Genomic DNA, 21,760 nt, shown 5'->3' on the forward strand with positions numbered 1-21,760 from the left:
AGCACTCTTTCAATTTCCGTGGATGCACGAAGCCTCTAATGCGTCTATCGCCTCTGTCGTTACTAACGTAATCCATGAAGAAACTGCAAGATGAGCACTGAGGCACGAAATGTGCACGGCGCAAAAATCGTGATTCACACGACCAGACATTCCAAACGTCGTTTACAAACACACGACACGTGATCTGCCTTGGGCTTTCCTGCAAAAACCCCAATCCGACAATAATAAACAAAGCCAAGCCAATCCATGGGTTGCAATAACGATTTGCTTATTTTCACCCGGTTGCACCAAGCTTGTAGCTTATTCCAACCGGGTCGCAGCAACGCCGGCCTTGGACTTTCCGCTTCCGGTTTTCGGTTGTTCTTTTTTTTTTATCCATCAATTTGCAACTGCTGCTTTCCTTGCGTGTGGAGTTGATGAGGTTGAAACTTCTTACATACAATGGAGGTGAACACATTATCATGACATTCCTGTATCTCTCTGATGAAGCTTTATTGTTCTTATTTATGTGGTGCCGGTAAGCTTGTCGCTATAAGGCTTGTGAATGCTTACATTTGAGTCGTATAATGATGGCAGCTCTCTTGACAATCGCTTGATACTTTGAGATGCATTGTCATTGAGGATCGTTCGGCCAGTTACCTTTTGTTCATTCTCGTCTTGTGAATTAAAGTGCTGATCGATATATTAAAACAGCGCAATGCACATTAATGCTGATAGTTATCAGCTCCCAAGCCGTGTTGTCCTCCCGACATTTTAGAGCGCTGCTACGGATAAATCGATTGCCGTGCTCGCACACTGTGATCCACTCCTTTTTTGTAACTCATTCCGTTGTTGCGTCTCAAATTCAGGTACGCAACTGTTATTTTCAGCAGTCTGGGGATACTCCAGATCTGGAGTTTGTTTATGATGACGCCGACACGCACGAGAATGAGATCGCAGGTAAGTCGGCTGCTTGTCGCGCTTGTGTTGCGCTCTACGAGTTTCCGGGCGCAGTTTTCACCTCTAGGTTTCCTTTTCGCAGAACTTTACACGTACACGGAAGAAGCCGAATTCTTCCAAAACAAGAAGGCGTTCGAAGACACTATGAAAGAATATGGTAAGTGGTCAAGCTGGCTCCGTGTATTCTCAGCCACGATGGTTTCGCTCATAGCTTCACATTTGCTCTCATTGGTTAAACGCACATTCTGCATTTTTGTTCGCCTGTTTAGTAAAACCGAACTTACATGTCTCACCTTTACTCTTTTCATTTTGTTAACCACTAACAATGTGCACTAATGACCCTGCCGTACTAATAAAAAGGCTACTAGTTATACTTATTACATGCGTTGGTTGGAGCCAAGTTTTTGGCACGTATATTTTACAGTAAACGTTTGATATATTAAGACAAAACCGCATGGTTGTGGACACACGTAGTGAATCATTTAGTGCATTATAGCGGTGCTGATTCGGAATGATAGTACTGATTTAGAATCAACAGCAGGAACATGAACCATTTTCATGTGGTCCTGCCATTGGTGCTCTATTTTTGTAAATCATTGTCAGTGTTACATATCGTCATTTCAGGGTTCGAACCAAAATGGCACACACTGAGCGAAACAGCTCGACAAGATGTTGCACTACGGCTGATGGACGGCGTGGACGTCAGTCCCCGTGGCTCACGGATGCAGGCCGTGCGCTCTGTTCTGTACATCATGCAGGGGGCGTTTGGCGAGTGCACCACGCTCGAAGAACAGCCGCAGAGGGCGCGAAACAACGTTTTCCTCCTCTACCGACATGGGTTCTTTCATGTGTTTCTTCAGCTGCTCAACATGGAGATTGAGTGAGTTGAAGCGCACACTTGTTGCACCACCAGCGTGTATTGGTGTGGCTGCATCAGTGTGCCTACATTGATGCACGTTTGTAATAGATATATCTAATACAGGAGCTTGTGAAAGCTCTCCTGTACGTATGTTCACAAAAGTCTTCTAAACCCAAAGACATTTGCAAGCTACTGCTTTGCTGTAATTCTGTTACAAAAAACGCTATAGTACAGTGATGTTGGAATGAGACGCTGTCACGCATCTGTATTGCATGTCACCTTTGCAGCTCCATATTTCCATACAAGCAATCTATGAACGTTTGTAATTTGGCAGATCCTTTACCCAAATAGATGGATCAGGGTAATTTTGAACTGCTGAAGGTGCACAAAGAAAATAAGAAAATATTCCGTTTTTTTAAAGCCACTGTTTGCTTTTCATCTTGAGCTGACTGTAAATTGCATCGAGTCTTGTGGAGTCACCTTTCTTATTGAAAAAGACAATTGAAACATCAAAAAGCTCATATGGAACCAGTTTGAATCATATGCATAACACTGGGTTCAGTTTGCAATTTTAAAGTTTCAAATGTTCTTTTTTCACTTCATTCCTGTGCAGTAGCTCCCCTTTTTCTCGATGGCACGAATTCAAGCTGTGTCAGTGCCATAGGTGTGGAATTAGGAAAGCAGAAATGTTCTGTGTTCTCAACATCTTACATAACATTACCACCCTGCCTTGAAATGAAAAAGCGTTCAGTATCAGTGTATCTCGTTCATTTTTTTTCCCGGATTGGAGTATTTCTCTCATTGTTGTGTATAGGTCTCCTACGCATAAAGATTTGTGTCAGTGCCTTGATATGTAAATGGGACCACCCGTTTTTATTGCTGTGCAGTCTTCGTTTTTTGTTTGTTTCTTATTTGGCATCTTTTGCTCTAACCCATCTAGGTTAAGATTAAGTTCTTTGCTTCATATTCACCTGTCACGAAGAGCTGTCGTAATTCTGAGCAAAATGAAAAATTAGCATGTGGCACTGTAAAAATTAAATATAAGGTTAAAGACTGAGTGCAGATGTTCTGTGTGTCTCCCGAAAAATTGATGGGGCAGTATTTCTTTTTTTCGTGTTTGTGTGTGTTTTTACGCTTGCTAATGCTTGGCCTGGCTTGGCTTGTGTTCAGAAACAGCAGTGCTGCTACGTCTGCCCTAAGGAAGCCAGCCGTATCACTGGGCGACAGCACGGACTTGAGGGCAATCCTGAGCATCCTGTATATATTCGTCGAAGTGATGCGTGTCTCCTCGGAGACAGACACTGATGACATGAAGCGAGACCGCACAGCTTTCGCTGCTGAACTTGGTAAATGACTCCTTCACTTTATCTTGATACCTTGTAATACTTTGTAAGTTATTCTAGGATAGCACATGGCATACTTTGTGCTCTATATCGACAAATGAGCCTCATAGGCTTACATGACAGAGAAGGCATGAAGCATTCGTTGAGCTTTCACTTTCGAAATAAGCACAAATATACAGAACATAACCTATTGTCTCTCATTTGAATATTTGGACAAAACAGGTATTGACGAAGAGTTAAAGTGCAGTCAAAAGCATGATTCTCCATGTGTGACCAGAGCTATATATTATGTAAGCAGCAAACGAGCTGCAGTCTTACGTGTGCCGTGGGCCATTCAAAAAGCTGAAATTGTGTTCTATCATCGCTCAATCCTTAGTTTACCAGTCCTCAGGCAGGTTAGTTTGCAAAGCATGCAAAACCTAGTCCATGTCCATTGTCAGGTATGCAGAGTGCCTCTCTACCTACTACCTCTGTTGTCCCATGCAGCGCAACCACTCCTAGGTGAAGAGCTGCTGGCCATCACCTTGTTCCAGATGATCATCAGATTCTGCAGTGGTGCCACTCCCCACTTCCCGATCAAGAAAGTTCTGCTGTTGCTCTGGAAGACCATTCTGGTCAGTCTACACCTCCCCCCTGTGTAACATGTCCCTGCAGCTGCCAAGGCTGAAAAATGGCCTCTCTAATACTTCCATTGCCCCGCCACGGTGGTACAGTGATTAGGGCGCTCGACTACTGTGCCCAAGGATGCAGGATCGAATCCTGGCACTTTTCGATGAAGGCGACACGAAGAGGATGTCAGTGTATGTTAAAGAACCACAGGGGGTGGAAACGTCCAGAGCCCTCCACTAAGGTGTCTCTCATAGCCTGAGTCGCTTTGAGACATTAATCCTCTTAAACCAAGCCAAATACTTCCATGCATTTGTACCAATAGGCCAATGGCCAGCCATACACAAAATTTGTAGGCAGTGAGGTCAAATCCCACAAGTGCAATGCAGTTTCCTTTTCTTCTGTGTTCTAATCAGTTAACTTTTAGCCATAAAATTATTGCATAATTCATTTCACTTTCATGTATTGCCTGCTCACTTATGAAACAGGAGTCCAAAGTCTTCAAGTACCGTGTCAGCTGCTTTTGGCACATGATCAGTCTGGCTGTGTTATCATTCTGTACTTTCTTCTTTTCTTTTTGTTCGAAAGGAAAGCCTTCTGTCGAGATTTTAACTGCGGACGCAAAATTTCGAAAACGGTAATGCTTCGTTCTTCATTGGTCCAGTGTGCAGCCTTAAAAAGTTAAAATGGGTTTTAAAGGAAGAGGGAACGCGATTGTTTTAGCTTTGGAGTGAGGATGGGGAACACAACAGACACAAACACAATCCCAGTGATTCTTGATCCTTCAGTGTGGGATTACTTGAACTCTGGCAGGGACAGTGGGTGCTTGGCGGCTACATCTGATTTGAATAATTTGCATTTGGTTTGTTTTCTCCTCAATAACCAAAATGTACTTTACAAATGGAGGCAGACTAACTTGTTTAGCGTTCCTTGAACATGCTGTAGAAAGGGAGAGAGAAAAATACAAGGTAGAATAAAGCAAGAGAAAATTTCAGCGTAATATGGAGATAGAGAACAGGGTGATAACTGGGAGTCGTTATCAGTGTCATGAATATTTGACGTAATATTGAGTAAATGATTCTGCAAACCACCTGTCAGAGGTATTCCTGTGATTTCCATTTAACTATGCCCCCACTCACAAGGCCGATGCTGGATTTTCTGGAGAACGAGGCCTTTAATGCTGTTCTTTCAGTAAACTTACGTGCTTATTATTTATTGTTTTACAAAAAAAAAAAAAAAAAGGCATCTTCAGTATGTGTTGCTGTGCTTCCCAGGCTGCCAGCTTAACTGGTGACGTAGGTAAGCAAGGTTTAGGAAATATGTAGAGACATTGAAGGAAAGAAGAAAAAAAAAAGGAAGGGAGGAGCGTTGCATGAAAAAGTTTTTTTTTTGCATGTTGCACCCACCAAAGGCAGCTCCCATAGCTGCGGAATTTGAAGTTGTGGTCTTGTGGCAAAGCAACAGAGCTCAAGAGAACTGCTGGACGTTGCATTTGAAAGTTCGGTGGGATGTATCTGGTCCGACATTGCAGTTCAGTACGACAATAATCTGTGTACGCACTCCAGGTTTCCCTAGGCGGGACGCCACAGCTGCGCATGCTCAAGGCGCAGTACCGGGCAGCCCACCAGCTGCCTCCTGCACCCGAGGACACAGTGGAGGTGGCACGCACCATGAGGGCCTCTTCGCCCCCGACCTCAGCTGCCGACCTCATCGAGGCACAGCAGCAGAGAAAGACCAACCGCCCCTTCAAACGGGTCAGTTAGGACTAACGTCTTAAAGGAATAACGGACTAAGGACTAATGGTCTTAAAGGAGTATAGACACCAAATTTTGGTGGCATTTTTCTTCTTATTAATTGTGCATAGCACATTCCTATGTATGGATCACCATGCGGTTTTTATCTGTAACTGAAAATAATTTATTATAAAATTTTCTTTCCTCACCAGTAACGGTTTCAGTTTAGCAGCAGAGAGATGGCTGTGACGTCACAATCAAGTCTAGGTCACGCACAGAATAAAGAAACACCAATATTTCCATTCTTGAGGCAGGCTGGCTTCTGCGTTGTAGTGAATTCAAAGGACAGAGGAACGATTATATTGCTGTTTTTCTCATTGGTCACGTGGCCTAGACTTTAACATCACAGCCATCGTTTGGCTGTTGAAACCGAAACAGGGGGAAAAGAAATTAGATTATAAATTATTCAGCGGTCGGAAGTGAATAGCACCTGGTGATTCGTGTATTGCAGTGTCTTAGGCATCAACAAAGAATAAAGCTCAATCCCAAAAATGGGCTGTTTATACTCCTTTAAGTCGGGATTAACTTGGACTCGCACCCCTAACTCTTTGCTGTGTAAGGACTAGCTCGGCACTGGCATTACTCGCTTGGTTCTTTGAACAGAATTAGGAGCTTTGTGTTGAAGTTTCATCACAACTAGGGCTCTTATCTGGGTGTTTCATCAGGAATACAGTTGGTTACACCTCAAGAAAAAAGCGGTTTTTGCCCCTCAAAGGACCCCCCTCGCACCCCCGCCTTCGTAGCCGTTTGTGTCAACCAATCATTGTGCATAGTCCCCTTGGGCCTGCTAGCTGAACAACACAGGGTGTGACAAGTGAATGGAGGCTCACCACTTATTTATGAGATTAACTACGGGGTCATGAGGATTGGTTGACGCCTCCTTTAAAGGGCATCTACCGCCTGCTTCGTGAGTTGTATCCAACAATAGAACCCTTGTCTCTGTATGCAATCCCTGTCTCTGCTGTCATGTCAAAAGAAAGCATGAACTGTTCATTAAATCCTGCATGCTATGCATCTTATTGCACTTTTAAATTATCCTCGGTCAGAACAACCATGCTGTACATACAGGAGTACAAAATAGTTATAGTGCAGAAATGTGGAAAAAACTCGGGCTTGTTTGTATATTTTAGACCAGAGAAGTTCGGAGTGCTCTTTTGCACCTTTTTCTCGTCGATATTTCATCAAGTAGTCCCTTTCGAAAGGGATCTTTGCCAGGCACCTTTTAGCAGGCTCCTGGTGGTTTGCGTGATCACCTGCCGCAGCTTGAGAAATTATTCAGAATGTGGACCATGACCTATTGTATATAACGTACTCTGGCCATGACAGCTTAGACGTAAAACTTTGTTATATCAAGGGTTCGACTGTACACTCTTCTGGATATTTAATTATATCACCGAGATTCTAGTGTATGTTCGAAAGCTGAGGGGGCCTTCAGCTAAAAGGCTGAAAGGAAATTCATAAATATGTGGAACAAAACCCGCGAAATAAATGCTACCGGCCTCTCGCAGCAGCAAAGCCTGGTGAAGCAGAGCAGCATGGATGACTTCCAAGACCTGGAGGGGGAGTCCGGTGCCGACGAAGAGCTCAGGGACATGGAGGAACGTCAGAGCATGTCAATGGTGAGCCTAGCACCACCAGTGTATTTTTGACTTGTTTTGTTTTTCTTTTACAGAAACGTCTGTGGGACAGGCCCCGTGGTCCGATATTTTGTTGTGTGACATAATGGTTCACATTAGATTGGTTACACAAATCCTTTGACTGATGCCACTGGAACTTGTGCCACGTTGTGTAAACACACTCCTCGATTTCTTTACAGACCTGCGGGAACTGTACATGAACGCCGTAAGTCTCATGTCGAAGCACTGACAAGCATACTGGATCTGATGTTTCATACTGACACCTGATCCTTTTGCAAACTCCATGACATGGGCAGTAGAAGCAATGAGCTGAGCACTTTACATTGTTGCTTTTAAGAAGTAATCAGTTGTACTTTCATGTTGAATGCCTAATAACTTGACAGTACTGTGAATGAACTTGGTCATTTCTCTTCAAAGTTAAGGAGCCGATTAAGGGAAGGCTAGTGTCTTTGTTTCAGCGCTTGCACCAGACTTGGGACACGGGGATATGTGCTTATCAAAATAAGAAATTTTTGCCCATAATCGCCGCCAGAATTCGGTGGTAGCACCGGTGTTACTCATTTCTGGCTTCTAGCACTTTCTGCTGTCTGTTTGTGTGCTAGTCCTTTTTCGATTAGGAGCACAATTGTAGAACCAACATAGTGTAGTGTTCAACCTTGTCCTTCCGTTTTGTCTGGTCTTTTCGCTATGGGGTTAAGCCCATATGTTTTGTGTACCACATACAAATGAGCACTTCATAGTCGGCAATCTTTGCTAATAAAACTCTAAGGACAATCTGCCTTTTTCACAAAATGCGGCGCCCTCTGGGAGTAGCTGAAAATTTGTCTGCTACTGGTTGAAAACAACCTTGAGAGACGCAGCCACAAGCGAAATCGCAATGAGTGTTCTTGACAGTTACCATCATCTGTCGCGTACGCCTGTCCCGAATATCAACTGCACATCAGGTCATCCTTATGAATGAATGAGTGAATGTGAATGTGAATGAATGAATGAATGACCTCCAATATCAGTTCCGGCTGCGCCGCGCATGCCTAGAGCGGCCTTGTGAAGAAGGTGGATTACAATACTCTAGTGTGAAATTTGAGCACAGCTATTTGAGCATTTTCGTGATGTGTTGAGGCAAAGATTTTGAGAGATCCTTGTATGTATGCATGTATGTGGAGTTACAAAGCACTCTTTATTTTTAACAGAATTTCTCAGAAGAAGAGAAAGAAGAGCCATGAGTGAACGCTGCAGAACTCGGGGCTCTTTGGAGAAAGGTTTTTTTTCTTGTCTCATGGCTCTCTCTCTCGGTTACTCAGGCAACAGCGCCAACGGCAATGTGGTTCAACCGCCGAACAGGTGTATAAAAGCTACGCTCTAAAAGTAACCAGAGAAAAATCCCAAGTTGTAATTGTTTTTGTTCAGCTAGTTAATATGCACCAAAACTTTAATTCTTGATGTAACGTCCCTTTCTTAGTCTCCCATTCCTTTTTCAGCCCGTGAATCACAAAGAAATAGAAATAGAGCCCAAAAATGACGACCCCCTAGCGTTGCCGTTTCTCTCCGAGGTCTACTTGGTGAAAATAGATATTTTATTAGATTGGATGTCATGGCGCAACAGTGTTTTACAAAGGTTAATTTGTTCCGTCATCGCGCAGAATGTAAACACCCTGTACATTGCCTCTTTCTCACAAACTGGACTAGCCTTTGTGCAGAGTTTACGGTGTAAAGCTTACTGCAAACCACATCTTTTGCATATAACTTGGAGAACTAAGAATGGAAGCATTTCAGGTTATTTTGTGGCCAGCCTAATTCCTTTCACAGTAGTTTACTTTTTGGGAAAAAATGCAGTTGCAAATGATTCATTCATCTATAACACTTTAAAAGAAGTTTTGTCGCAAAACCCTTCTCGCTTTTTTTTTCTCGCGCAGGACACCTCGGCCCCTGGCTTACCTGAGGACCCCGAAGCAGCTGCGGCCGCACTGCGGCCATCCACCCCCGCGCCGGAACCCGCAGAAGGCAGAGCCGGGGAACCACAGCCAGCCGATTCGGCTGACACTTCCCGGGAACCGCCTTTGTCGCGCGACGAAACTGGTGGATTCGGTTCAGTGCTCTCGGAGGCCAACGCGGCCCTGGGGCTGCCCTGGGTGCCCAAAGTGCGCCCCAAGGACATCAAGGAGTTCCTCGACGCGACACGCCTCAAGTTTGTTGGGTACCAGCTGCCCAATGATCAGACCTCTTTGGCTGGTCTTCCAGAACCCATCCATGAGGGGCTGCGTGTGCTCAAGCAGGTACGACATGGCCATTTGCATAATGCAAGCGCTTGTGCATGCAGTGAGGGCTTCGTCTACAACTTTCCTTCAGTGAGCATTATGCGAAATATCCGCATTGAAAATAGAAGTGGGTGAGGAAAAGAAGGAAGGGTTAGTTGGAGGAATATGGGAGAGGCCTTCACCTTATGGCAGTTATAGTCTAGCTGATGATGATGATGATTATGGAAAGAGCGGCATAGTCAATGAGGTGGTGAAAGCGTCGCCACCACAACAGCATATGCGATTCCTCTACAATACAGAGTGTCGATAGTAATGATGCCTATGCAGAGGTGCCTTTAACATGATCGCGTGCACAGTAAAAGCCAATGATGCTGATAGATACTGAATTGCCTATCATCACCCTATTGATAATAACATATACAGTACAACCTCGTTAATTCGAAGTCATCGAGACCGCGAGAAATCTTCGAATTAAGCGGGTTTTCGAATTAACCGAACACACCAAGAAATAAGACTTAGGCAAAAAAATTCGTTGCAGGAACGTGTTACCTTTATTCGGCATATTTTGAATTACTACTGAAAGTAATCAGAGATGCTGGTTTGCCGCGTCCGGTAGTTTGTGGCTCCTAAGGTCATGCTCTCGAGTTGGTCAAATAGACGAAAGATCTCTGAACTTCCACCGCGGCACTCAACAAAACTGCGGATAACGTTCAGCAATCCGATAACTTCACCAAGAGCAGGGGCTCGGGGAGGCTCGTCGGTGTCGTCGTCGCTATCGTCGCTGTCATCGCGCATGTTCGTACCAGCAGTGATCTCACTCTCCAAGTCAGAGTAGCCAGTCTGCTCTTCGCTCTCAATGTTGATATACTTGGTGAAGCCGACTGCGTTGGACTCACCCTCTGCGCAGAGCGCATTGATGCGGTCGCAATACTCTGCTCCTTCTTCGTCAAGAGTAGTAGTACATGGGTGGTCTGCATCGGCATCAACACTGCTTTCACTGTAAAAACCAGCGTGTTCAAAACACCGCCTGATCAATGTGGGCTCCGCTTGTTTCCAAGCATACACCATGAGGCATATGGCTCCGAGGAGGTCGATGGAGTACTCCTTGCCATTGTCGTAGCAAAGGAGCATGCGCTTGAGCAGGTGGTACCGATAAATCTTCCTAGTGTGGTGAATGACGCCTTGGTCCATCGGCTGTGAGATCGAAGTGGTGTTCAGAGGTAAAGATACCATCCTGATGGCCTGGAGATGTGGGATGTCGCCATGTGCCGGGCAGTTGTCGACGACAAATAGGACATTCCTGCCCGTGGCCGCGAACTTGCGGTCAAGTTGCCGCACGTACTCTTCAAATATTGCACCTGTCATCCAGGCTTTCTTATTGTGCCTGTAGACGAGTTCATCCTTTGGCGGCAGCCGCGCATTTTTGAAGCAGCGAGGCTTCCCCGTCTTCCCGACGACCAGTAGCGGCAGCTTGTGTTTACCACACATGTTTGCGCCGAACAGCACAGTAATCCTGTCCTTGGCCTGTTTCCTACCCTTGATGGCGGTGTTCTTCACTGCGAATGTTTTTATTGGCAGCATCTTATAAAAAAGTGCAGCCTCGTCAAGGTTGTAAACGTCGTCTGCACCGTACTCGCTAAGCAGCGGCGCCAATGTGTGGTTTCTCCAATCCTCGACAACGCTCTCGTTAGTGCTGCCGCTTTCACCACAGACGGTGAGAAAGGTTAAATTATTGCGTTCTTTAAAACGGCAAAACCATCCATTGCTGCACTTAAATTCCTCGTGCCCAAGTTGTAGAGCTAGGTCGTTGGCCTTCTCCCGCAGTAGTGTTAAATTGACGGGAAGGTGGGCAGCGTTTGCTTTCTGCAGCCAGCGAAGCAGAGCAGCTTCCACATCTTGATACGTGGGAGCCCGCACTCGTGACCGCTTCGAAGAATAGGTCTTGCCGTAAGCCTCTAGTATTTTTGACTTGTTGCTCAATATTGTGGACAACGTCGAGAGGGGCACGCCATACCTTTTGGCCAACTCGGTCTTCGAACAAGTGCTCTTGCCTGCTTCCTGGATCAAGCAGAACTTCTGCTGCAGTGTTAAAGTCTTGTACTTTGGCATTTCTGCACTGCTACGGTCACAAAGCTAGCACTTCTGCACAGTCCCGCCCAAAAAGAACGGCACAGTAGCCGACCCCTAACCACAGCGCACAACACAAAGAAATGGCGCAGGCGAGACCAGCGCGGCGGTGGTGGTGGCGTACTTGCAGCGTTGGAGGCACGGGGGAAGAGTGGGCGAAGCACACCAAGGGATGGAGTGGGGGCGAGGTCACGTGATAAAAACCGGTATGCCCGCCGTGTTGCAGTGAAGCACGTCTTCTCCTCTGCAGGCGCGTGTTTCGGCGGTGCGCGAGGCGCACTGTGGACCGATTTTTGTACAGAGAGTGCTCCGGCTGGGGCGCTTCACCTATAAATCATCACCATTACTATGTGGCTTTGCCTCGCGGCTCCGTAGGGCCGTCGTTTCGCCGGGTTTGCGGCGAAACATGGATCAGGCATTGCCGCATAGCAGTCCAAATTTTCGAATTAACCGGGCTGGCGCAGGCCGCCTGTTCGAATTATCCGGCCAAATTTACATTGGAAAATACGGGACCGCAGAAAACCTTCGAATTATCCGGGATTTCGAATTAACCGAGTTCGAATTATCGAGGTTGTACTGAAGCACCAGAGATATCAACGACTAAAAGTATTGCATGCGTTGTTGTTTTTTTGCAGAATATGGTTAATAAATAGCTTTTTGTTGTGAATTATTTGTCTGTGCTCATTATCATCAGCAGCTACATTTCTGAGCCTCTTCATTCGTCAGGGAATTTGAACTGGATTAATGAGGAAAAATCTGAAAAAATCAGGGATTTTGAAAATAGTGGTTTGCTAGACACCCTGACTTTGAACATCCAGATATAACAAGTGAATGGCACGTGGCATTCACTTTCTACAGGGGGCTCGACTTCATATATACAGGAAGTGGTTTTTGTTTCGTCTTGCCTGTCGTGCAGCACTTGTTTGTGTTTACAATGCAACTTTTCGACATGACGATGTGTCAGGATGGATCTGGCAGCAAGGACCATACATTTTCATTTTCCTTTCTTTTTTTGACAGCACATGTACACATCACTGGCTGAGGTGCAGATGAAAAAGGAAGAAGACATTGCAAAGCACCCATTGTCAATGGTGAGCTGATGATCCAGTTGTTGAGCCATCCAAGAGCCGAAAAGATGGGATAGCCTTTTTTTTTTTTTTTCTTGTGAACTGAATTTATCTATTTTTTCAGAAGGAGCACGAGATTCCGACCACGCCAACCGAAATCCTGTACCAGGCCATGCTTCCCAGCATGCCACAGTATATGGTGAGTTTTTCGTGACAAATAGTGTAAACAAAGTGACGGCTTCAGCTAGCGGTAGTTTTCATTCTGGCTGCTACTAAACTGTGCCAATTGGCGCTTACAGCGATCACGGGGTCCGCGTTTACGTCATGATTTGCGTCATTTTTTGCATGTGACATCGTAGGCCAAAAGTGGGTTTGAATTAGAGCAGCGGGAACCACGTTTTCAACGTTTAGCAGTGGCATTGACACCACAGATGATGCAACTTTTAGGTCACAACAGCGTCATTATATTAGGTCACAGGCTGGTACATTAGCTACATGTCCACAAATTGTGTTTCTGATCATTCAAACAGACTGATTTAGGTTTTAGGTTGGGTGGAAAGAGTGGAGGAGGGACCGCGTCACTCTTTTCGTACACATCGCATGACTACAGGATGGATTCATTCTGCATGCAACATCATAACAAACTGAAATGGAAACATGAGGAAGACAAATTTAGTTACGGTTTATTTACCATTATTATTTACAATTCCAAAGATAAAAACAACGACGAGTTTGGTACTTCTACTGCTGAAAACTCCTCAGGTATAGCCGAAGTGCAGGCTGTAACGAGTCCTCTTCCTCTCCCCATGACGTGTTAGTGAAAGTTTGTGTTCAGACTTGAGGTCATAATTAATGTTAAACTTAAATGCTTAGGTTGTATTTCAAATTATTTCATTGGCCTTCTTCTGCAGTTGAACATTTTTGATTCCCAGTTCCTTGTGTCATGTTTAAAGTGGAAGAGGTACGGAGATCGTTGATGTGCCATTGTTACATGTCCAGATTGCACTGCTGAAGATTCTTCTGGCTGCTGCGCCAACGTCCAAGGCCAAGACAGAATCCGTTAATATCATGGCCGACGTACTGCCCGAGGAAATGCCGTGAGGATTTCCTTGCTTTCTTGGCTTTGGGGATATTTGCAAGGTTGTCTGGCTGGGATAAAGATGCCTGCAAGCTACCTGATTGTCTTGACCCTTTAGGGCACTGTTTGTCATTTTGATTGAAAACAAATAGTTTTTCTTCTAAATACCATATTTACTCAAAGGTAATGCGAGTTCTTTCAAGATTTTTTGCTCTCGAAGTCTACCCTCACATGTGATTCAGTTGGCCTGAAGCAGCGCCGGGCTGCAGCCAAGTTGAATCCGTCACCACTCGTTTTCGGTTTCCGCGGTTTTACGATGTGTTGGCAACATGGATACCATGGAAGCCAAATCAGCCAAATCCCAATCCATCCGAAGTCAAAACGTGCTTTTTGCTCGTAGGCTCAGGATCATGTTGCCACTTTTATCCCGCACTTGCCGCATATTTCACAGTGGATTAGTGCAATTATTTCTGTTAACATTTCGCATGATGGCTATGCACTGTGCACATCAAAAGAAACGCTATTCTGATACCAGAAATCGCAAATTATGCAGCAGCTCGACGGCTAATCGGTAACTAATCTACCATGCATGGGTGGCGGATGCAGCGGGAGGCGATTTTTAAATGTAAGCCTGACCGCAATGGCTCACATTTAAAAGAAGATGTCGTCTGGGAAAACGAGTGAAAAGGAAGACTCAGTTTCCGAGAACTCTGCCTCTGCCGACAACGACGAATGAGCATTTTTGTTGAGACTGCAAGGGTCACAATGCCTATTAAAGGTACTTTTTCAAGTGCTTATCTCGCATTACATTTGTGCTTTTATTTTTTCCCATTGGGCATGCGCAAAGTCGCCCCTCACGTTGCATTCGAGTAAATATGGTAATATACCCAGGCTCCAGGAAAGCCAATTCATTAGCATGTCCAATGAAAATGCTCTTGTGGCTAACTGTCAGAATAGTTAAGAACTGTAGTATTGAAATAGCAGGGTTTGTCAAAGTAACTACCTAGGAATCGGAAAAAACATTTTTTTGTTTTTGTAAGATGCCTGTAGCACTAGAAATTCAGAAAAAGGGAGAAAAGTTGCCGTTAGTACTGATTGCAAAGTCTGTTGGCAGAACAATGGCGGGGAACGCACTCCTACGCTTAGTATTCTTTTGAGGAGTATTATTTGCTGCTATTGCTAGGTGGCCTAAAAGATTGCACCAAAAGTTGTCCACGTGTTGTATAAATGGAGCATATCTGAAAGCAAAGGTATCAATTAATGAGGGAGTGTGCACAATTTGACCAGAATTAAGCAGACGCTGTTTGCTGCACGTTTGGTTCATAATGATGCAGTCAATAAAAATACATATTCGAAGCCATCTTAGACAGAAAGCGTTTGAAACTTTAGATGTACAATAAACTCAAATGTTCTCTTTCCATTGAGGTTCATTTTTCGTGGTGGTTGCTCCCAGTGTGACTGTGCTGCAGTCGATGAAGCTGGGCATTGATGTGAACCGTCACAAGGAGATCATCATCAAAGCCATCTCGGCCGTGCTGCTACTCCTGCTGAAGCACTTCAAGATCAACCACGTGCTCCAGTTTGAGTACATGGGCCAGCAGCTCATGTTCGCCAACTGCATCCCGCTGGTGCTGAAATTCTTCAACCAGAACATCAACTCCTACATTGCAGCAAAGAACACGTGAGAGCGAACCCATCCCTTGCCTTCCCATCATTGCCACTCTGGTCTTGTCTCTGAACTGATCTGCTTATATGCTTAAGAACTGTGAAATGCTGGCTTAAACACACTGTTCACCACAGCACTTTCTTGTTATTGCAAAATTCTAGGGTACAGTCGAGCAAAAACCGTTTTTATCTTAATATATTTTATTTTTATGTTGTATTCTTATTTTTCACTTTTATTTTATTTTTTGCATAGCTTTTGGCTATTGATTACCCAATATTTATACAATAGCCAATTTAACCATTGCTGGCTTGTTATGTGGCTGCTGGATTGGATTTGTGACTTCTGGATTGATTTACGACCTCTTGAATTGGCTTATCGCTTTTGGCTATTGATTACCCAATGTTTAGATACTTTAGCCAGTTTGCACAGTGTTTGCTTGTTATGTGGCTACTGTTGGATTGGCTATGGATCTGTCTTGTTTAACACATTCCTTCAGACACCATTCATGGGCTTCGCCTTAAAATAAAACTGACAGCGCTATCCAACTGCACAACTTGTCCAGTTGGGGCTGACTATTTATATACACCAGGAGTTGTGAGGTGTGTTCATGCTCGCCAGCTACAGCGACTGAAGAAAAGTTTGGTTGGACAAAGCGGTTCCAATTTTATCTTTGTGTGTTCACAAATTTGGAAGCACGGACAGTTCATCAGCACTTTCTCCCTCTACACCCGACCCCTCTCTCTGTGTACAGGATATCCGTGATTGACTTTGCGGCATGTGTAATTGGGGAGCAGCCCGAGTTGACAGCAGAAACCCTGGTTCGTATGCACCCTTTTCTACTTGGCTTGATACAAACCTAGTAACTTTATGAGTTGCATGTTAAACAAAATGATAGGCTATAACATCAGATTTCCTTACAAACAGTATACTACTAACCATGAGGATCATGACTGCATATACGATATGCCTCCACTAGATGTAGCCAACGTTTTCAAGAAAGCTGCCCTACACGAGTGAGACGGAGCGTTATTGCGAAGAGTTTAGAACTTAGCTGATTTTTTTAATTAGGTAAAGCAACTGAAAAAAATTTGCTGTGGTTTAGCTCGTGGTTAAACCTGGAGTTACGCAAGAGCTATCTGCGTGGCGTGCTACGCTTAGGTTTGGCTTGAAATTAAAGACATGGCTTTTACGCATAGTAGTTTACTCTATGGTTACAGCTTTACTTATGCCATAGAGGGCACTTCTGACCACTAAATTTTGATGAAGTAGAAGCATCTGTTGCGCGATTGTCCGAAGCCCTCTACTGGCACCTCTTTCTCTCTTGTTTTCACTCCTACCTTCGTGATGACACAATAGCGTAAGCTACCAGCCAACATATAAAGCCCCACTTTAACCAAGCTGTATGAATGTGCATGTGTGGTCTAAAGATGACGTGAATGTAAAGGTTTTGGCTGGCTGATTGGGATATCACCCTCCCATATGAAAGGAGAGGCCCGAGTTGGCAGCTTCTGCCAAAAGTAATGTCAGGAAGCCCTATTCGTCCCGTTAGTGCTCAGCCATGTCAGCTGCCAGCTACCGTCTCCCACTGCCTCCTCCTCTTCTTCTAGTGGTTGCTAGGCAACGGCTCAAGGTCAGTGCGACCACGGCCAAGGTGCGACCACAACGAAAGTGCAATCACGGCAAAGAGCCGAAGCGGCTGGCATAGTGTAGCTCTCGCTACAAAACTAACACTGGAGACTAGGCCAAGTGTACCTGTCTTGAAAAGCCTTGGGTGCCTTAAGCAAGAATACCCTGTACATGCGGTGTGCTTTTCAAATGATTCAAAGCTTCTGTTTTTTTTTTTTTTTTTTTTCTTTTCATTTGACACTGGCAGAGCACCAACGCACAGCATAGGACGTCCATAAAGCGCTTGTTTAGGTGTTCATAGGCATCGAGAAGGACCCCTTGCTTCATATGTCCAATTTTCAGTGCCCGGAGCTCGAAAACAGCCCTGTGCTGTTGCAGTTTTGGTGGTCTGGTGACCCCTGAAATGCACTTTACTATAGCAAAAAGTGGAAATCTCTACTATCCCTGGGCAAGCATCATGGAATTGGTGCATTTGCCACATGAGTCACGAATATGACTGCAAGCTAACACTCAACTGCAGGCTGCTTTTTCAGGATGTACAAAGTGTAGTGTAAAAATTCTGGGATACACTTAAGACTTCTTAGGTGCAGTAAAGCGAAAATCTTTATTTTTTTATTGATTTTAATGTTTCAAATTATAACATCTAGTATAACCATTGGCTTATAATCTGGCTACGGGATTAGATTCCAGATTGACCTACAACCTTTCTGGATTGGCTTATGGCTTTTGATTACCCAATGTTCAGATACTTGTTATGTGACTACTGTTGGATTTGCTATGTATCTGTCTTGTTTGACACGTTCCTGCTGAAGCCACCATGAGCCAAGAAAGGCTTTCGCCGTAAAAATGTTCAAATCCCATGCCTCATTTGTCCACATTTGAAGGGGGCTCTCTGCATGCATTTCTTTCTTTTTTTGTGTGTGTGTGTGTGCAGGAGATTGGTGAGCAGCAACCGTACTGTTGGCGCAACGTCTTCTCCTGCATCAACCTGTTGCGAGTGCTCAACAAGCTGACCAAATGGAAGCACTCGCGGATCATGGTCAGTCACCACATGCATCTGTCTAACATCCCCAGCGTTTATGGTCTTTTGTATTGATTTTCTCGTGCCCGTGGGCTCCCAGCTTGAATTAGGGCGACACTGAGGATAGCTCCAAGCATTTTTTTTTCTTAGCAAAAATCAGTTGTAAGGCCGTTTGTCACTGTGCCATTTCTTGATCACCAAAATCATTGAAAAATGCATTTACTGCTGAGAAAGTCTGGTTTTAAAATTGAACATTCTTTTCACCCCATGAGATTCAAATAGTGATATCGCGACCTAACAAGATTTAGTCACAGTCGACTGGCAGCGTAGCTTTGCCTCATTGATTAGCAACCAAACATCAATACTATTGAAAAACGGCAGTTTGCTTGAAAAAATGAACAGTGGTGATGGCATTTCATGTTTTGGCATTCCTTCTTTTTTTGTATTGCGTTAGCAGTACCGTGCCAGGTTTCAGCCCGTCGCTTAGTCCTGGGAAGGGCCACGTTTGACCTTAAGCAGCAACCCAGCCGAGTACGGCTTTAACCAAGTCGTGTGAACGTGCCTTAGTGGCTTATAGGGGTAATATAAATGCCAGGGTCCTGGCAGGCTGATTCTAACATAACCGTCCCATGTGAAACGAAAGACCCAAGTTGGCAGCTCCTGCCAGCCCACATAGCCATACATAAGCGCATCCATGGATGTATTGCTAATGCAATTCAACCCGGTTTAACCAGAGCTAAACCACAGCCAATTTTTTTGGTAAAAGCCCTATTTCCAATCGCGGAGGCCGTGTCCCACTTTGGAAGCACGACCATGATATGTGTCCCACTGCTGCGCAGATGCTGGTGGTGTTCAAGTCGGCGCCCATCCTGAAGCGGGCGCTGAAGGTGCGCCACGCCACGCTGCAGCTGTACGTACTCAAGCTGCTCAAGATGCAGACCAAGTATTTGGGCCGTCAGTGGCGCAAGTCCAACATGAAGACCATGTCTGCCATCTACCAGAAGGTCAGGCACCGCCTCAACGACGACTGGGCTTATGGAAATGACCTCGACGCGCGCCCATGGGACTTCCAGGCCGAGGAGTTCTCGCTGCAGGCGAGCATCAACAGCTTCCACAGTCGCCGCTATGACAAGCCTTCCTCCGCCTCCTCCCAGCAGCAGCAGCAGCAGGACCTCATCGCTGATTTCCAGCCGGTGGACAACAGTTTTCTCTCGGTGCTGGGCCGAGAGGTGGAGCTCAGCCCGGAGTTCAAGCTCCACTATCAGCAATGGCTGCAGGGAGACGTGTTCCGCACCAACGTCGACTGGGACCTGCTGCTCTGCCCTGGATACCTCTGAGGCTACCCCCCCACTATCTCCCCTCATCCGCACCCTCCTCCTCTCCACTCATCGTTGGATGCCTCATTAGTCATTCCCTCCCCCTGTTGAGAGCCAAAGCATGCTTGCCGGCGCTGTCCGTTGCTGTAATACTAATGTGAACTTAAGTGTCCTGCTATATGGCACACGTCGCCCTCTTATTTTCGGGAGCCGCACTACCAGGGTAAACGAAATATAGTTTGGGAACCTAGGCTTACTGCAATGTCCGTGTAGTCCCATTGGTCAGTAATCCGGTCCAAGAAAAAAAAGCTAAGCAAGGGGGTGCTCAAACTTGCATCAAGTTCAGTGGTTTCAAAAGGCAGCGCTGTTGGTTTGAATGATGTTTCGGTGTGTCATGGATTCAGCACTGCATCCTCCAGTGCTGCTGAGACGACAAATATGCGTCGTTAGCGTTGTCCAAAGCATCAGCACTGGAAATCAGCACAATTCTTCACACTTATTTCTTGGTGCTTTGCCTGAATTGTTACAAAAGATTCTCTGCTTTTGTTTCTGTTAGCGTTACCGGTGCTGGTTGTGACCGTCTCTCGTGTATAGTTATAGCGAAAAGTGGAGGTTGCTAATATGGACGCAGAGCTAACGGAGGATTGGCTGTTGGCAACATGGCGTCTCTTAAAATTGCCTAGAACGAAAGATGACTGGTCATTCATTAACCACGGGCATGTGCAGGTAGCCGGAAACATTTAACACCATATTGTTTAATTAGGGTGACTTATAGTGTGGGACCTAATTAAACGAGATTTATACTGGCATTAATAAAGCCGATCTTAAAATTAGAAATTTGTGAAAAACTTTTGCACAGCAGAATGGTGGAGTAAGCGCCGTTATTGATTTGTCCTGCTATCACTTGCTTGTCACGCAGGAAACCTACCAAAAGTTCCATTCTTGTGAGCACAGAATAGGTGTGCAAAATGTTCCATTTTTTGTTTGTCATGAAGTCGTTGCTGCACATTGTTCTGGGTCACATTGTTTGAGTGTGTGATGCTACGTTTTATTCTCATAAGTAAATCTGGCAGTCAAGCGAACGCTTGCTTATTTAAACTTAACCGCACAGTCTTTGATAGGCAGTGATCTTTAACCGTGCCGGACCGTTGCTGTTCCCTTTTATAGTGCTGGATTACTCTTGCTGGATGAAACTCTACCGGATTACACTGTTGGTGGCTGCTTGTGTTGTTCGCAGCTAGTACTTGGTTTGCCTGTATGTCTGGCAGAAGCCCATGCCAGCCGTAGACGGTCCCCGAAGCCCTGTACACACTGCCCGATAATGCGAGCCTCTCCCCATCAACTAGGAGACGAGTATCAGAGAAGAAAAGAGATACCATGGGATGTCGAGAACAACTTCCATAAGCACACTATGCAGGGGTCGTGCTTTCGACACTTTTTTTTTTACGTAGCTCAGAGCAAGGCGCGATAGATGGGAGCTAAAAACTCCCCTTTAGCACAGCTGCAAACCGGCAGCCAACCCAACTATAACTAAGTAGCTCGTTTTTTGGCACAGGTGCATGGACGAGGGCACATCTCTGTACCTCGTGTCAAGAGAAAAAAAAATGACTGGCATGTGGGTGTGGTTCTCTATTCTTCAGATGTTGCCAGCATGCAAATGGTTTGTTCAAGAATTAGTTTTGCACAAACGGAATGAGGGAGGGCAACCGTTGAACCACTCAACAGGAGGTACATGAATGTCTTAATTTACGCACGTCGAACTCACCGGGCCAACTTGATCAGCTTTGTCTATGGCAGCAAATCACAAGTGAAAATGTGCTTCTGTACCCAAGTGTGCCACAAGTGTGAACTGTCGGTACATTTATTTCGGCAGAAATACTCTCAACCTTAGCATACTAGAAAATATATGCAAAAGGCAAATTTCATGTCATTAAGAGAACTTGTTCCTGGGTGAGTTGGTTACATTTCATTCTTAATATTTAAAGGCGCAAATAACAATAGACAAATGCAGCGAAGACGATGGGACGAAGGAACAGACGAAGGCGCTTCATCCCATCGTCTTCACTGTGTTTCATGTCGGTAAGTATATGTTGCAAAAAACTGATCTATTGTTATTTACGTGCAACTTTGCAATTTCCCCTCTTTAGTGTTTCACATTGCGCATGGCTTTCACAGTCTGCGCTATTGACTCACAATAGGGGCAGATGAGGAATACCGTATTTGAGGTAGCAAATAGTTCTTGGGAGGCTGCCACAGACACCTTGTGTTAATTTATTTGGTCAACTCTGCATTTGCCTTTGCTCGATGCCGATTCTTTCTGTACATAGATCTCTGTCGTGTGTGAACTCCGTGTAAAGACTAACATCCTTATTGTCTCTAGAGTCAATAAACGGTGCTGAAAATGTAAAATGAGTTTGCTCATTTGTC

General features: G+C 45.0%; 1 protein-coding gene across 4 annotated transcripts; it reads left to right on the forward strand.

Moving 5' to 3' along the window:
- The first annotated feature begins 335 nt into the window (after positions 1 to 335).
- On the forward strand, positions 336 to 21,742 carry Strip (striatin interacting protein). Of its 4 annotated transcripts, none has more exons than XM_084578398.1 (16): positions 336 to 447; positions 849 to 939; positions 1,022 to 1,096; positions 1,564 to 1,819; positions 2,969 to 3,144; positions 3,628 to 3,755; positions 5,313 to 5,501; positions 7,049 to 7,159; positions 9,091 to 9,450; positions 12,579 to 12,650; positions 12,751 to 12,825; positions 13,626 to 13,723; positions 15,158 to 15,385; positions 16,122 to 16,188; positions 17,931 to 18,035; positions 18,857 to 21,742. In XM_084578398.1, the coding sequence occupies exons 1-16, from the start codon at positions 442 to 444 to the stop codon at positions 19,352 to 19,354; spliced, it is 2,535 nt and encodes an 844-aa protein (XP_084434524.1). In that variant the 5' UTR covers positions 336 to 441; the 3' UTR covers positions 19,355 to 21,742. The 4 variants fall into 4 exon arrangements, with proteins under 4 accessions (XP_084434524.1, XP_084434525.1, XP_084434527.1 ...); XM_084578399.1 differs by having other exon boundaries at positions 7,052 to 7,159; XM_084578401.1 differs by having other exon boundaries at positions 347 to 447; positions 873 to 939.
- Positions 21,743 to 21,760: the final 18 nt, after the last annotated feature.

This window comes from Amblyomma maculatum, chromosome 9, assembly GCF_055883805.1.
Source record: "Amblyomma maculatum isolate TAMU_Amacu chromosome 9, ASM5588380v1, whole genome shotgun sequence".
Taxonomy (NCBI): Eukaryota; Metazoa; Arthropoda; class Arachnida; order Ixodida; family Ixodidae; genus Amblyomma; species Amblyomma maculatum.

What these genes read in the sequence shown, in the direction of transcription:
- Strip (XM_084578398.1), top strand. An exon ending in TGCTCTGGAAGACCATTCTG is followed by an intron (nt 3,756 to 5,312) that starts GTCAGTCTACAC and finishes TACGCACTCCAG; the next exon opens with GTTTCCCTAGGCGGGACGCC. An exon ending in GTACTGCCCGAGGAAATGCC is followed by an intron (nt 13,724 to 15,157) that starts GTGAGGATTTCC and finishes GGTTGCTCCCAG; the next exon opens with TGTGACTGTGCTGCAGTCGA.